The sequence below is a fragment of the Pseudophryne corroboree genome, chromosome 5 (genome assembly GCF_028390025.1).
Source record: "Pseudophryne corroboree isolate aPseCor3 chromosome 5, aPseCor3.hap2, whole genome shotgun sequence".
In the NCBI taxonomy this organism is placed as follows: domain Eukaryota; kingdom Metazoa; phylum Chordata; class Amphibia; order Anura; family Myobatrachidae; genus Pseudophryne; species Pseudophryne corroboree.
This window is the reverse complement of record NC_086448.1, coordinates 612,237,460-612,253,599: the sequence shown is the minus strand read 5'-3', so window position 1 is coordinate 612,253,599 and position 16,140 is coordinate 612,237,460. Positions and strand designations below refer to the sequence as shown.

At 41.5% G+C, this 16,140-nt stretch overlaps 1 protein-coding gene across 14 annotated transcripts in view; it reads left to right on the top strand.

Moving 5' to 3' along the window:
- The window catches only part of PTPRM (protein tyrosine phosphatase receptor type M), a 1,209,695-nt gene that overhangs the window by 417,789 nt on the left and 775,766 nt on the right, over nucleotides 1-16,140 (top strand). For all 14 annotated transcript variants that reach the window (XM_063923506.1, XM_063923503.1, XM_063923501.1 and 11 more), the window contains exon 6: nucleotides 10,614-10,788. In XM_063923506.1, coding sequence (XP_063779576.1) covers nucleotides 10,614-10,788 — 175 coding nt within the window. The remainder of the gene's footprint in view (nucleotides 1-10,613; nucleotides 10,789-16,140) is intronic.

The window sequence follows — 16,140 nt, the reverse complement described above, 5'->3', positions numbered from 1 at the left end:
CCCCTGCGGAAGTCCGCACCGGTGGGGGCACGTCTTCGGCTCTTCAGCCAGGTCTGGTTTCAGTCGGACCTGGATCCTTGGGTGCTAGGAATTGTGACCCAAGGGTACAAACTGGAGTTCGAAGACGTGCCTCCACACCGATTTTTCAAATCCGCCTTACCAGCTTCTCTCCCAGAGAGAACAATAGTTGCAGCGGCAATACAAAAGCTGTGTCAACAGCAAGTGATTATCATGGTTCCCTGGTTACAACAGGGAAGGGGTTTTATTCAACTTTATTCGTGGTCCCGAAGCCGGACGGCTCGGTCAGACCGATTCTAAACCTAAAATCCCTAAACCTGTATTTGAGGAGATTCAAATTCAAGATGGAATCTCTCCGAGCGGTGAGCTCCAGTCTGGACGGGGGGGAGTTTATGCTCTCACTGGACATAAAGGATGCATACCTTCATGTCCCCATATACCCTCCTCATCAGGAATTCCTGAGATTCGCTGTGCAGGATTGTCATTACCAATTTCAGAAGTTGCCGTTTGGGCTTTCCACGGCCCCGAGAATTTTCACCAAGGTAATGGCAGAAATGATGGTGCTCCTGCGCAAGCAGGGTGTCACAATTATCCCATACTTCGACGATCTCCTGATAAAAGCGAGATCAAGAGAACAATTACTGAAAAATGTGGAGCTCTCTCTGAAGGTGCTACGACAACACGGTTGGATTCTAAATTTGCAAAAGTCGCAGTTGGTTCCGACAACTCGGCTGTCGTTCTTGGGCATGATTCTGGATACAGAAAAACAGAGGGTTTTTCTTCCAGTGGAAAAAGCTCAGGAAATCCAGTACATGGTCAAGGCTCTGCTAAAACCAAAAAGAGTATCGATTCATCAATGCACTCGAGTGTTGGGAAGATGGTGGCGGCCTACGAGGCCATTCCGTTTGGCAGGTTTCATGCAAGAGCTTTTCAGTGGGACCTACTGAACAAGTGGTTATGGTCCCATCTCCAAATGCATCAGTTGATATGCCTGTCCCCCAGGGCCAGGATCTCTCTCCTGTGGTGGCTCCAGGGGGCTCACCTTCTAGAGCAGTGTTTCCCAACCACGGTCCTCAAGGCACACTAACAGTCCTGGTATTAGTGATATCCAGGCTTGAACACAGGTGACTTAATTAGTAGCTCAGTTATTTTGATTTAACCATCTGTGCTGAAGCCTGGATATCACTAAAACCTGCACTGTTGGTGTGCCTTGAGGACCGCGGTTGGGAATGCCTGTTCTAGAGGGTCGCAGGTTCGGAATTCAGGATTGGATCTCGTGACCACGGACACGAGCCTCTGAGGATGGGGAGCAGTCACACAGGGAATAAACTTTCAGGGAATATGGTCAAGCCAGGAGGCTTGTCTGCACATAAATGTGCTGGAATTAAGGGCCATATACAACGGCTTGAAGCAGGCGGAGCACCTTCTTCGCAACCTACCGGTTCTGATCCAGTCAGACAACGTCACAGCCGTGGCGCATGTAAACCGACAAGGCGGAACAAGGAGCAGAGCACCAATGGCAGAGGCCACCAATATTCTTCGCTGGGCGGAAAATCACGTGAGCGCCCTGTCAGCAGTATTCATTCCGGGAGTGGACAACTGGGAAGCAGACTTCCTCAGCAGACACGATCTCCATCCAGGACTTCATCAAGAGGTCTTTGCAGAAGTGACAAGTTGCTGGGGACTCCCTCAAATAGACATGATGGCGTCACGCCTCAACAAGAAGCTTCGGACGTATTGTTCAAGGTCAAGGGACCCTCAGGCGATAGCGGTGGACGCGCTGGTAACACCATGGGTTTATCAGGTGGTGTATGTGTTCCCTCCGCTTCCACTCATCTCAAAAATATTGAGAATCATAAGAAGAACAAAAGTTCAGACGATACTCATTGTTCCAGATTGGCCTCGAAGGGCCTGGTATCCAGGTCTTCAGGAAATGCTTACCGAAGATCCTTGGCCTCTTCCTCTCAGAGAGGACCTGTTACAACAGGGGCCGTGTGTGTTCCAGGACTTACCGCGATTACGTTTGACGGCATGGCGGTTGAACACCAGATCCTAGCTAGGAAAGGTATTCCAGGGGAAGTCATCCCTACTCTACTTATAGCTATGAAGGAAGGAAGTATGTGAAGTATGTGTCTTGGTGTGAATCCAAGAACGCTCCTAAGGAGGATTTCCAGCTGGGTCGTTTTCTCCATTTTCTACAGACAGGAGTGGATATGGGCTTGAAGTTAGGCTCCATTAAGGTGCAGATTTCGGCCTTATCAGTATTCTTTCAGAAGGAATTGGCTTCTCTTCCAGAAGTGCAGACTTTTGTGAAGGGAGTACTACACATCCAACCTCCTTTTGTGCCCCCAGTGGCACCGTGGGACCTTAGCGTGGTGTTACAGTTTCTTAAATCACATTGGTTTGAACCTCTTCAAACTGTTGACTTGAAATTTCTCACTTGGAAAGTGGTCATGTTATTGGCCTTGGCTTCGGCAAGGCGGGTGTCAGAATTGCTTTGTCTCACAAGAGCCCCTATCTGATTTTGCATGTAGATAGAGTGGAATTGAGAACTCGTCCTCAATTTCTACCCAAGGTGGTTTCGTCGTTTCACATGAACCAACCTATTGTGGTGCCGGTGGCTACGCATGTCTTGGAGGATTCCAAGTCCCTTGATGTGGTCAGGGCTTTAAAAATCTATGTAGCCAGAATGGCTCGTATTAGGAAAACAGAGGCACAGGTTGTGTTACTGTTGAAATCAGGCTGTTGCTGTTTTCTGTTGTTTTTCATACTGTTAACTGGTTTACTTATATACCATGCTGTACGGTGTGTTTGTGGTGTGAGCTGGTATGTGTCTCACCCTTGATTAACAAAATCATTTTCCTCAAAATGTCCGTCTCCTCTGGGCACATTTCCTATAACTGGAGTCTGGAGGAGGGGCATAGAGGGAGTAGCCAGTTCATGTCCATTAAAGGTCTTAAAGTGCCCATGTCTCCTGCGGAGCCTGTCTATACCCTATGGTCCTTACGGAGTCCCCAGCATCCTCTACGGACTAGGAGAAAAAGATTTACCGGTAGGTTTAAAATCTTATTTTTTCTCATTTCACTTCACCAACTTACACTATTTTGTACAGATCCATAACATAAAATTCAGATAAAAAAATAAAAATAAAAATTACAGGTTGTAATGTAACAAAAGAGGTAGAAAGCCAAGGGGTGTTCCCTACTGTAACAGTGTCTTTTCTAACACTTCTTCTATTCATTTCCCAAGTTCCATTAATGGAAGGTTACTGTACACCAGGGAAGGACAATATCAATGTCTATGTGAATCAGGCAACAAGTATAGAACGTGAAAGAACTTCTTGTACTGGACCACTATAGACATACACACGGTGCGATATAACTACAGATATGGACTATATAGTCCATATCGGTAGAAAACATAGTGCATATCGCACCGCGTGTATACAGCTTGCGATGCAGATGCATGGCCCCGCGGGTTTAGCATTGTTAGGAAAAATAGACTGTACAGGCAGGCCAATATTAACTATATCGGAGGCTCATGCTTCCGCCACAATATAGACAATATCGGCCGTTAGCCTGCATCGCACCATGTGTATGCGGCTTTAGTGAAACTTACTGTTGCTTAAGGCTATTTATTTACTTTTTGTTTAATTGTTTTATTTTTTTTTAAATACATACATGTTAAGATTTAATCGTAATGTTAGCTAATTAGGTCAGTATATTTACCTGGCTTGATTGTGAATGTGCATTTCTGTCTTTTTTACATACTGTAATTACTATATACTGTGTATATATATATATATATATATATATATATATATAGTAATTACAGTAAGTAAAATATGTATATATACATATATATATATATATATGGAAAGTGGGGTAGACCCAACAATAGCGCTAAATGAAGAGCTCAACCTCAAGATGTACTCCCTGTTAGAAGTACAAATGCAGAGAAAGGGGTGGTGTCTAAGGGAGCTAAACCCAATGATATCTTCCAGAATTTGACCACAAATCACCAAAAATCACTTTAAAATATTTTTTTAATATATTTATCTAAAAGTATTCAACAATCACAGTGAATAACATATGGCTGACATAATCAAAATGCAGACATCAAATATGGACACCATATATTGCGGATAATTGGTAAGTCCAATGTGGTTTTCTTAATTATTACATATCCGATGTTCTTAAATCCGAACCAGAAACCCAACGCATTTCGTCCAACTGGACTTCATCAGGGGCTCAATATCAGTAAAACAGGCTTTGTAATAAAGAATGAGCTGATTCCACAGCAAGGTTTGTATTGAATATGCCAAGTCAGTAAGGCAAACAGTAATACAATAATGCTGAGTTCGGTATAAGCCACAATTTAATTTTCGTGGATAATCCTCAGCAGGAAGAGTGGCTTCTCCTAGTCAGCAGGACTCCATCATGCTCCCTCATACTTTTAATAACAGTAGCCTTCACACTAACTTAAATTAGGAACTTTTTCACTTGTATGTATTGTAAATAAAATGATACAATGTATACAAGAAGCGTGTAAAGTTAACAAAATTAGTTTAAGGGCCAAGTCAACCTTTCACTGATCTTTAATTTTGTATTCCCCCTAATATAATTAACTTTTCCTAATAGAATTCTTACTTAGCGCCTTTTACCTTGCTATGTTATTTTGTAATAATATCTGTTGAAATTCTGCAGCATCAGATGAATGGTTATGGGGAAGGGGCAGCTGAGACTGTCAGTGCAGATATGATTTGTGCTTGCAGTTTAAATCTCCTGAAAAAGGAGAGAATGGATTTAGTCCACATACCCAAATTCATCAGATATATGGAAAGGTGCTGCACTGCTATGCCTGACTGTAAAAACAAGAGAGAAAGACGAAGAAGCACTTTTCAGCACTAAAAGCATATTAAAAACAATAAGAGACATTTGTATATTAAAGTCAATATCGCAAATAATGTACTATCAACAAGATTTCCTTAAGGCACATTTTGATTACATTGTGAATACCCATCTTCCACGACAAGGTGACCTCATTCTGAGGAGAACATTCACTTCATTTAATTCAGTAACACTTACTTGTATTTGTGGCATTTGCCTTTGCACACTACTATGAGCAAGGTTTCTTTATATTTTGTCGAAATATCATGTTGACACTCATAATGTCAACATGAGAATGTGGACTTGGCCATTATGTCTACATGCAGCATGTCGACATGACTAGAATGTTGACAAAACAGTGTGTCCTGGTCAGTGGCGGATTGGGAACAAAAAGCGGCCCTGGAAAAATTTGTAATAGTGGCCCCACATGGGCCACAGAGGTGTAAGGTCTAGCCACGGGCCATGGCAGCAGCACCCTCCCCCAAAAACTTTCCAGATAGTGGGCATGTCCAGCATCAAGGGGGAAGTTAAAAAGAAATAAAATTAAATATGAGCACATTATATGATACACCTTCAGAATGTAGGAAACTATATAATTCTTTAGAAAGATATATTTTCTTGCTTATTACACCAACCGTATCCCAATCACTATTCACTCAATCTTATATGTCAGCCAATCAGGCAGACAGAGCATACACTAGATCAGTGGTTCTCAAACTCGATCCTCAGGACCCCACACAGTGCATGTTTTGCAGGTAACCTAGCAAGTGCACAGGTGTATTCATTACTCACACATTTTAAAAGGTCCACAGGCGGAGCAAATTATTTCACTTGTGATTCTGTGAGGAGACCTGCAAAACATGCACTGTGTGGGGTTCTGAGGACCGAGTTTGAGAACCTGTGTACTAGATCATCTGCAATCACAGGCTAAGTGGCAAAGTAATTTTCATATATGCTAATTATTTAGCATCTTATTCATTATGTCTATAAAAAGGATCACATGTCCTCAAACAAAACAGGCCCCACGGGTGCGTCGGCCCACCGGGAATCTTCCCTGTAAACCTTATGCCCAATCCGCCTCTGGTCCTGGTGCAGTGTTCATTTACCTGCTAGAAGATCTCCAGCGGCTGCGGCAGTGTCTTCTGGGTCTGGGCAGTCAGATGATGGTGAGTTCCAGCTGTAATCCAATGGCTCTGGCTGTGAGTAATCCTAACCCCTATCCCTAATTCTAACCATAGCCATCCTCTCCCACAGCCTAACCCTACTCCCCCCTCCCACAGCCTAACTAACCCTCTCCTCCCACAGCCTAACCATAATATTGTCATCTGCAGAATGCCAACATCTCACATGTGAACAATTCAGATGTCAACAATCCACAGATGCTGATATGTTCCATGCTGACATATCAATAATGCTGACACAACTGTATTAATAATAGGTAATAACACAGTAAAAAATTTTGTTTAGTCCATCCATCGAATCTAGACAACTATAAGGGATGGTGCTCCACTGCTGTGACTGACTATGAATTTGAGACCAAAGAACATATTAATTAATATGCCACTAAAGAGGCCTGCTAGTTTGATATCGGTGTCACTGCCACTTGCAACATTGGATACAATGGGGCAGATGTATTAACCTGGAGAAGGCATAAGGAAGTGATAAACCAGTGATATGTTCAAGGTGACCCTATAGTGTATAGGGTTGTACACGTCCACATGGCTCTGGCCATATTCACACAGCACTGGTCACAGCTCCTCTCCTTCTCAGTATAGGCCCTTGAAAATTGTAAGCTCCAAGCCCATGTTGCCCTTAATCCGTCCCTGACAAGTGCAATTCAAAATTGCTCTGGTGCGGGGACAGCTGATCTGAAAAGCAGCTGCTCCTGTGATCCCTAACACATGCTGGAGGGCATATTGGGGGTCATTCCAAGTTGATCGTAGTTGTGCTTAATTTAGCACAGCTACGATCGTAAACTCACACATGCGGGGTGACACCCAGCACAAGGCTAGTCCGCCCCGCATGTCAGTGCCGGCCCCCCCGCACAAATACAAAAGTATCGCACAGAGGCGATGCCTTTGTATCTGCGGCTGGCCTGGAGTTGTGTCTCGCTGCCGCTGGCCGCAGCGGTTGCGTGATACGTCACGCAGCCGCCGCGCCACCCCCCCCCCCCCAACGGTCCGGCCACGCCTTCATTGGCCGGACCGCACCTACTGAATGGCGGCTTAACGCCGCCGTTCTGCCCCCTCCTGCCCAGCGACCTCCTCTGTCTCAGAGGCGATCGCTGGGCACCGACGACTGCCATGCGCTGGCGCACTGTAGCGCCGGCGCATGCGCAGTTCCGACCCAATTGCTGCGCTGCGACAAACTAGCGAGCGATCGGTTCGGAATGACCCCCATGGTGCGGAGTGGGGTTGAGCATTTGATAAGGATCCCAAGCTACATAAATATGTAGTTATAACCTTCTCAGGCTATGAGCTGAGGTTCAAATATATTTATTGTGTTTTGGGGGGAACTTAGCTCATTATTTTCATGTTTAATTTAATTATGTTTTTTTTCCTTTTTACATGCTATAAATGGTAATCATCATCATCATCATCATCATCATCATCATCATCATCACATAGCTTGGAGTGTATATAGAGGCAGCCACAGTTTTACACTGTATATTAAACTGCACACATATTAAAATACTGTATGTGTAACTCATAATACAAAAAAAAAAATAGATTTTATAATAAAATTCTTCCTTTTATTTTATGGTAGCAAACTTGCTTTATACATCAAATCAGAACCTTATTGTCTCTTTTCTGTGTGTTAATAAACTGTATAGATGCTGTCTATGCATCTGCATAATGGTAGCTCCCAGTCATGTTACTGCATATAGATGTGCAGAGAATAATGGTCAACAAACACCAGTCCACACAAAGTCTAAATGTGTATTGACCCATAGTAATTAATCAGACATTTATTTGGGTTGCCTAAGTAAATTGATGAAAGCTAACTGCTGATTCTGAGAATTTGCCCGTATACATTTTTTTAGTGAATAACCCTCAATACATTTTACATCGCCCCATGAATAAATATGATATATTTTTCCTCTAAAAGCAACAAGCATTGTTGGATTAGTATGATTTTTTTTTCTTTGATGAACATTTAGGTGGCTAAGATTAATTTCCATAACAATAGTCTCATTAGGTTTACAGCCTGCACAAATGAAGACATTGTTCTTACTACAATTGGGTTACAATATTGTTTCATAAATGCTAATTTATGGTTTCCAAAACTTAACCGAGTCTAAGAATAGTTTCTTCTTTTTTACATCTAAACATAACCCCACTGTAGGTTATTGTACATTATTATTATTATAATCTCCTGTCACCTACACTGTAAAATATGAGATCCCATTAGAGTTAACCCTTCCTATTCTGAGGTGCAGAAAATGAGTTTTGAAGCACATTAAGTGAAATACATTTTTTCTGCAGTTACTGTTAATGCACAAATGTTTTCATAATATTATTAACACAATTATAGTACTGTATTATGTATACTATACATGCTATTGTATTATTATTTTTTATGTTTTCTATCGATCAAATTATTTCATTACTGTTTTAATTACTTTTCAGAATATTTCTGGCCGTTTTCCCAATAATGTTTTAGGTCAGAACATCATTTTTTGCCATTCTGCACTTTACTGTAAAGATATACTGTGAACCACTGCTTTCACTAGAAATAAATGACACATATATAATATAATTGCATGTACCAATGGCAATAATTTCGGCATTGCGTGGATAAAAGGAGTCATCCCTCAGTTGGGACAATGAAGCTCACATGACGTCATTCATTTTTGCAATTCCTGCTTCTCTCTCCTCTGGTGTTGGGAGAACCGCAGTGATGAAGCTGTCACAAGTTCATGCTTCAGTCTTGGTTTGTCTGCTCTCCACATGTCTTCTGCCTGGTTGAAGGAGATAACTGCTGTATACAAACATTGTGCACTCTTCATTAGTTCAGCTGAAGAGCTCACAATAAATGAGGTCTCACTGAAATATTGCTAATACTAGTTTATATACTTTTAAATACTTGTATACCCACCAGGGCCGTAACTAGGTGTATGCAAAGTGTTTCACTGCACATAGCACTGCAAAGTAGGGGGCACTGTTGGCGGCACTTGTCAAATATCTGTTTTAATGACTTTCACTTGTAGCTTCCCCCCTTTTTGAAACCCAGAATCTCCTGAAAGCCCCTATCTCCTACCCCCACCCTTTCCGTCGCTAATACCTATACAACATTCATAAACCTAACTTAAGAGCTCTTTGTTATTCAGTCATACTGTCCTTTATTACATTTCAGGATGCTGACATACACAAGACTCAAACCCATTACCTGTGGCATTGCAGTCAGACACTCTATCTCTATTAATTGAGCTAACTGCCCTTACATAGAAAGCTATAGAATTCTAAGCTAGAGAATTCTAACTATTTGAAGATTACCTTGTACTTATGAAATAATGATCAGCATTGCAGCTGAGCAGATCTATGTAGTGCGTGGCTTCAAAGGATTGGATGTGTTGCTGCACACTACATAGATCTGCACAGCTGCAATGCTGACTTTTTTTTTTTTTTTTTTACAAAGTACAAGGTAAACTTCAAGAATTCTCTAGTTTAGAATTCTCTAGCTTTCTATACAAGGGCAGATAGCTCAATGAATAGATTATCTGACTGCAATGCCACAGGCAATGGGTTAGAATCCCGGATATGTCAGCATCTTGAAATGTAATAAAGGACAATGTGACTGAATAACAAAGAACTCTCAAGTTGAGCTCATGAATGTTGTATAGGTATTAGCGACAGAAGGGATGGGGGTAGGAGACAGGGGTGGTCAGGAGATGCTGGGCTTCAAAAAACGGGGGAAGCTGCAAGTGAAAGTAATGAAAACAGATAATTGACAAGTGCCGCAACAGCGCCCCCTAACTTGCAGCACTATGTGCACTCCGCACACACCTAGTTACGGCTCTGCCACTGAACATGCCTGCGCTTAGCCTCTTCTGTTTAGGAATTGCTAAAGCCATCTGGTATGTTGAACTGACCCAGGCTACTGACCTCATAGAGGTCTATGGGGATGCGGAAAGAGGGGTACTACAGGAGCAATCAGTGTTTTTGCGCCTGTGTTACTTCCTAGTAAATTTAGAGAAGCTGATATACAATTTCTTCTACAAAAATATCAGAAAAAGAGCTTATCTCTGCATCATAAATATACCCCGTACTGATTAAAGGAAAAGGAAACTGTCAGTACATAAGCACGGGAATCACAAGAAACAAGTGTCTAAGTGGCGCAAGGCATCTTGCGCCATATGGAGCAAAGCAGATAGGTGTATGAGGGCACATCTGTACTTGAATATGAGGCGTTTCGTATGAAGCATCTTGCATTTTCCATTATACTGGTTTTCATACTGCTGGTCAGAGGGTACCACAGCTAGCGAACGCGTCCTTCTTTGAATTGTTATGAACACGTCCTCACTTTCTGAATGCACTGCCAGCTGGATGTTTAAAAACAGGGCAAACATAAAGACGACAAAGCAATCAATCAGCTATTCTTTCCTGCAGCAACATCTGTTTCAGGGAAACGGAGAATGAATATTCAATGCACATTTATGGAAAAATAAATTAAAATGAAATATATTTTTTACTCTTGTCTTGTCAGGGTGCGAATGGAAGAGATGCTCCTTTAAAGGAGATAAAAGTGCATAATGATCGCCGATTTGCAGCCGTATTTAATGTCATGAACACAACAAAGAGGGATGCTGGCAATTACCGCTGTATGATCCGCACTGAAGGAGGAGTTGGAGTCTCAAACTATGCTGAATTGGTTGTAAAAGGTACTCTATAACATAATATATGTCTCTGTGTTTGGCTATTTATATTCATGTAATGGTCATTTGGTTCTTCTCAGAAACGTTCACAGATTTGAATTTAAGCTTTCCCAATGTGAACTGATTTTAAAGTAACTGGTAAATTGGCTCATATTGTACAAACAAACCTTTTCTGAACACTTTCCATTTATCGGTTCAATGGGAAATAATACTTCATGTTCCTGATACTGTGTTCCTTCTGCCAAAACATACTCAAAGCTGTTCTCAGTTGGGGACAGAGAAAAATGCAGCACTCAGCCAGCATTCGTGCAATAGTGACTTTATCTTTTTCATACACCTACACCATGCAGTAACTAGAGCTTTTGTAAATCCCAGCTTTACTTGTCCCTGTCCAGTACTGGTTGGTAATATTGAGGGCATCTACCACAAGAGAAACATCTACAATGGGCCTAATTCAGACCTGATCGTAGATGTGCTACGCAGACATGCGGGGGACGCCCAGCACAGGGCCTGACCACCCCGCACAAGTATAAAAGCATCGCACAGCGGCGATCAGGTCTGAATTAGCCCCAATGTCAGCTTGGGAAGTTGAGACAATCAGCAATAAGCAGATACTTTGGGGGTAATTCAGAGTTGATCGTAGGAGCAGCTCCCTGCCAGCACAGCTTCTGTGCGCCGGCAGGAGCTACTCGTCGCTGTGAGGGTCGCAGCGGCTGCGTGTGACGTCATGCAGCCGCCGCAACCCGAACCCCCCCAATGGTCCGGGCACGCCTGCGTTGCCTTGACTGCACCCCCTAAACGACGGCATAACACCGCCGGCCCGCCCCCTTCCGCCCAGCGACCGCCTCTGCCTGTCAACCAGTCGGCTGTCAGGAATGCGGGCAGGTGATTTGCAGTAGACAGCCCTGGGGCTACCTCTCAGTCTTCAATGGGTGTCTCACAGCCTCCTGCTCATCCGCGCCTTATGCCATGTCAAAATTGTTCTCTGCTTTATGCCCCATTGGCCCCAGTTCTTATGTTTTGGTTTATCTTCTACAACTTGCCTATTGCTGTCATATGCTGTTTAATTCATTAGCTGAAATTGTACTTTTTAAAAAGAAATATTAACGTTTAAGTCAAAATATTTATAATGCTATCACTTTAGAATATAAACTATAGATTATCTTTGCTTTCTTGGAGGATTGTAAAAAGGTTATTAGAATGTTTTATTACATATCTGTCAGTCTAGGGCTAAAAATAAATCTAGATGGATAGTGGAAGTTGAGAAAGGGTATGTGTGTGGTTAATTTGGAAATCTGGAGATAACATACGTGTGCTCTATTCGAAGGACCAAGCCTCAATGGTGGAGAGTTCTCAAATATTGGAGACAGATAAAGTGGAGAGAAATAAAGTACCAACCAAGCAGCTTCTAACTGTTGTTTTACAGGCTGTACTACAAAAATGACCAAAGCTGATTGGGTGGTTTAGCTCTCTCCACTTTATCCCTCTCCAGGATTTGATAAATCTCCCCCTGTTGTCCAATTAATTAATCAATCAGTTTCTTTCTGCTGTTTGGTTGCAGAATGCGGATAAAAAACAATTGGTTATGTGACTAGCATGATGCCTTGCATATAATGATTATGGCATTTGACTTAGTAAACATGAATTATTTCTCATATGCAGGGTGACGGAAATTTTCTAAAAGGTTTACAAATATACACATTTTTACTTTATGGTCTGCTTATGAGAAAAAGAATATCATTATTTTGTTTGGTCTAATGAGATTTGTTTGATTTTATCTGCTGTATGGGCACAATTTCTGCGGTGTTAGGGTGCATACACACGGTGAGATTCGGACTTATCCGATTCTCACCGTGCGACAGGGGGCCGGGTCGGCACTTAGCCAGTATCGCAAGCACATAATGAGTGTGCTTGCGATGCTGGCTATGTGCGATTTTGGCTAAGTGTCAATCCTGACTATCTCTTCTATAGAGATAGTCAGGATTGACTTGCCTGCACAGCCTATTTTTTCTGCCGATGCCGACCGCGCGGGGCCGCGCATCGGCATCGGATCGGGATCGCAAGGTGACTGTCACCTTGCGATCTGCACTATCTTTTCATCCGATTCTGACTATATAGTCAGAATCGAATGAAAAAATCTTACCGTGTGTACACACCTTTAGTCTGATGGCGTCACTTAGTAACATAGTAACATAGTTTCTGAGGTTGAAGAAAGACAATATGTCCATCGAGGTAAACCTGTTAGTGATCTCCTACACTGTAATATTTTTAAGATTAATTTTAACTGTGGTGAATGCTTAGCAATTATGTTTGTTCCTCTATTTTTTTTTATTATTTTTACTATAGTGCGTGATTTACCCACCATAACCCTGTATATCCTTATCCATTAGGAATTTATCTAGCTCATTCTTAAAGCAATGACCAATTCCGCCATTACAACTCTCTCAGGTAGGGAATTCCAGATACGTATTGTCCTTACTGTGAAGAAACCTTTCAGTCTCAGTGTGCGAAATCTTCTCTCCTCTAACCTAAGCGGGTGTCCGCATGTACTTAGTGCTGATCTTACCGTAAATAAATCCCCAACTAGCTCTGTGTATTCTCCCCTTCTATATTTGTAGATGTTAATCATGGGGGTAATTCCAAGTTGATCGCAGCAGGATTTTTGTTAGCAATTGGGCAAAACCATGTGCACTGCAGGGGAGGCAGATATAACATGTGCAGAGAGAGTTAGATTTGGGTGTGGTGTGTTCAATCTGCAATCTAATTTGCAGTGTAAAAATAAAGCAGCCAGTATTTACCCTGCACAGAAATAAAATAACCCACCCAAATCTAACTCTTTCTGCACATGTTATATCTGCCTCCCCTGCAGTGCACATGGTTTTGCCCAATTGCTATCAAAAATCCTGCTGCGATCAACTTGGAATTACCCCCTATGTTCCCTCTTAATCTTAATCTTTTTCCAGTGTAAACATGCCTAGCCTTGCAAGCATTTACTCATAGTCTAGCATCTCCATACCCCTTAATTAATTTGGTCGCCCCTCTCTGAACCTTTTCTAGTTCCTGGATATCCTTTTTGCAGTATCGTGCCCATAGTTGTGACAGTATTCAAGATACAATCTCACTAGCGATTTATATAATGGGAGTATAACACTCTCGTCCCTTGCATTAAATCCCCACTTTATGCAAGCTAACACCTTATTTCCCTTTTTTGCTGCATTCCTACTTTGGGTAATGCTGCTAAGTTTGTTATCAATGTGAACACCTAGATATTTTTCCATTACGGAATCCCCTAGTTTTTCCCCATTTAGTATGTAGGTAGTGTGTTTGTTCTTGCTACCAAAGTACATTACCTTACATTTGTCTATATTGAACCTCATTCTCCATTTTGCTGCCCATGCTTCCACTTTAAATAAGTTGTTCTGAAGAGACTCAGCATCCCCCTCCGAATTTATAACCTTACACAGTTTGGTATTCTCTGCAAAAATTGACACCTTGCTTTCTAGACCTACTTCTAGTTCATTTATGAAAATGTTGAACAGTAGTGGTCCAAGTACAGACCCTTGTGGCACACCACTTAGTACTTCAGACTATTTTGAAAAAGTTCCATTTACCACCACTCGCTGCTCCCTATTATCCAACCAATTTCTAACCTAAGTGCATAATGTGTTCCATAGTCCAAGTTCTCTTAATTTGTAGATAAGTCTCATGTGAGGTACTGAATCGAATGCTTTAACAAAGTCTGAAAAGATTACATCCACCTCTTTACCTTGATCTAGGTTCTTACTGACTTTTTCATAAAAGCCTATTAAGTTACTTTGACGTGATCTGTCCTCCACAAATCCATGTTGGTTTTTATTAATATCCAACCTTATTGGCTTCAAATAGCGCCTGTATACTATACCTTAAATACCTTCCAATACTTTCCCCACTATGGATGTAAGACTTACTGGTCTATAATTACCCTATTCAGATGTATTTTCTTTTTTAAATATCGGCACTACTTCTGCTGTACGCCATTATTTGGGAACCATGCCTGATGTGAGTCATTGAAAAGCAAATATAGGGGTCTTGCTAGTTCGGAGTGTAGCTCCATGAGAACCCTTCGGTGGATTCCATCAAGATCAGGTGATTTCTTAGTCTTAATTTTTTTCAATTGGTCACAGACTACTTCCTCCCTTAAATAAGCATTTAACAGTGGGACATTATCATTGCTGAATTTATGTGTTAATCCCGCCATCTGGTCCTCTCTTGTGAATACAGATGAGAAAAACTCATTTATTTTTTCTGCTATGTCAATGTCGTCTTTGATTAGGACGCCCAACTTGTCTTTTAAAAGGCCTATACGCTCCTTCTTTAATATTTTGCTGTTAATGTATTTAAAAAATCTTAATTTTTCAGTTTCTAATTTAGACGTTCTGATTTCTTTTTTGCATATTTTGTTACAATCTTTATAGTACTTGAATGCTTTCCCGTCTGATTTATACTTTTTGAATGCTCGCCTCTTTTTAGCTATTAGTTCCTTAATCTTTTTGTTAAGCCAAATTGTTTTTAATTATTATTCATTCGCTTGCTGCCCATGGGATTGAACTTCCAAGTATAACTAGCGAGCAATGTTTTTAATACCTGTACATCCCACTTCTCTGTAGTATGCTTGCCTTGAAACAAAATTTCCCAGTGTCCCTTAGAGCTTCCCTCATCATGTCAAAGTTGGCTTTTCTAAAGTTTAGAGTCTTAGTTACGCCTATATAGGGCTGCTTGTGAAAACTGATATTGAATGTGACCATATTGTGTTTGCTGTTTCCCCTGGGCTCCCCTTCTATAATATTTGATATCAATTCCCCATTATTTGATAATACCAGGTCTAAGATTGCATTGTACCTAGTTGGTTGCATGATTAGCTGAAGTATAGTAAATAGTGATCATTTAGTGTGTTTAGAAACCTATTACCCCTACCAGTATCACATTAATTATTTGTCCAATTAATCTCCGGATAGTTAAAATCTCCCATCGTTATTACGTCTCCTAATCCTGCAGCTTCTTCGATTTGCTTCAGTGACAGTTCCTCATCAGACGCCTTAATATCAGGCGGCTTATAGCATATCCCTATTGTTAGTAGAGATGAGCGCCGGAAATTTTTCGGGTTTTGTGTTTTGGTTTTGGGTTCGGTTCCGCGGCCGTGTTTTGGGTTCGACCGCGTTTTGGCAAAACCTCACCGAATTTTTTTGTCGGATTCGGGTGTGTTTTGGATTCGGGTGTTTTTTTCAAAAAACCCTAAAAAACAGCTTAAATCATAGAATTTGGGGGTCATTTTGATCCCAAAGTATTATTAACCTCAAAAACCATAATTTCCACTAATTT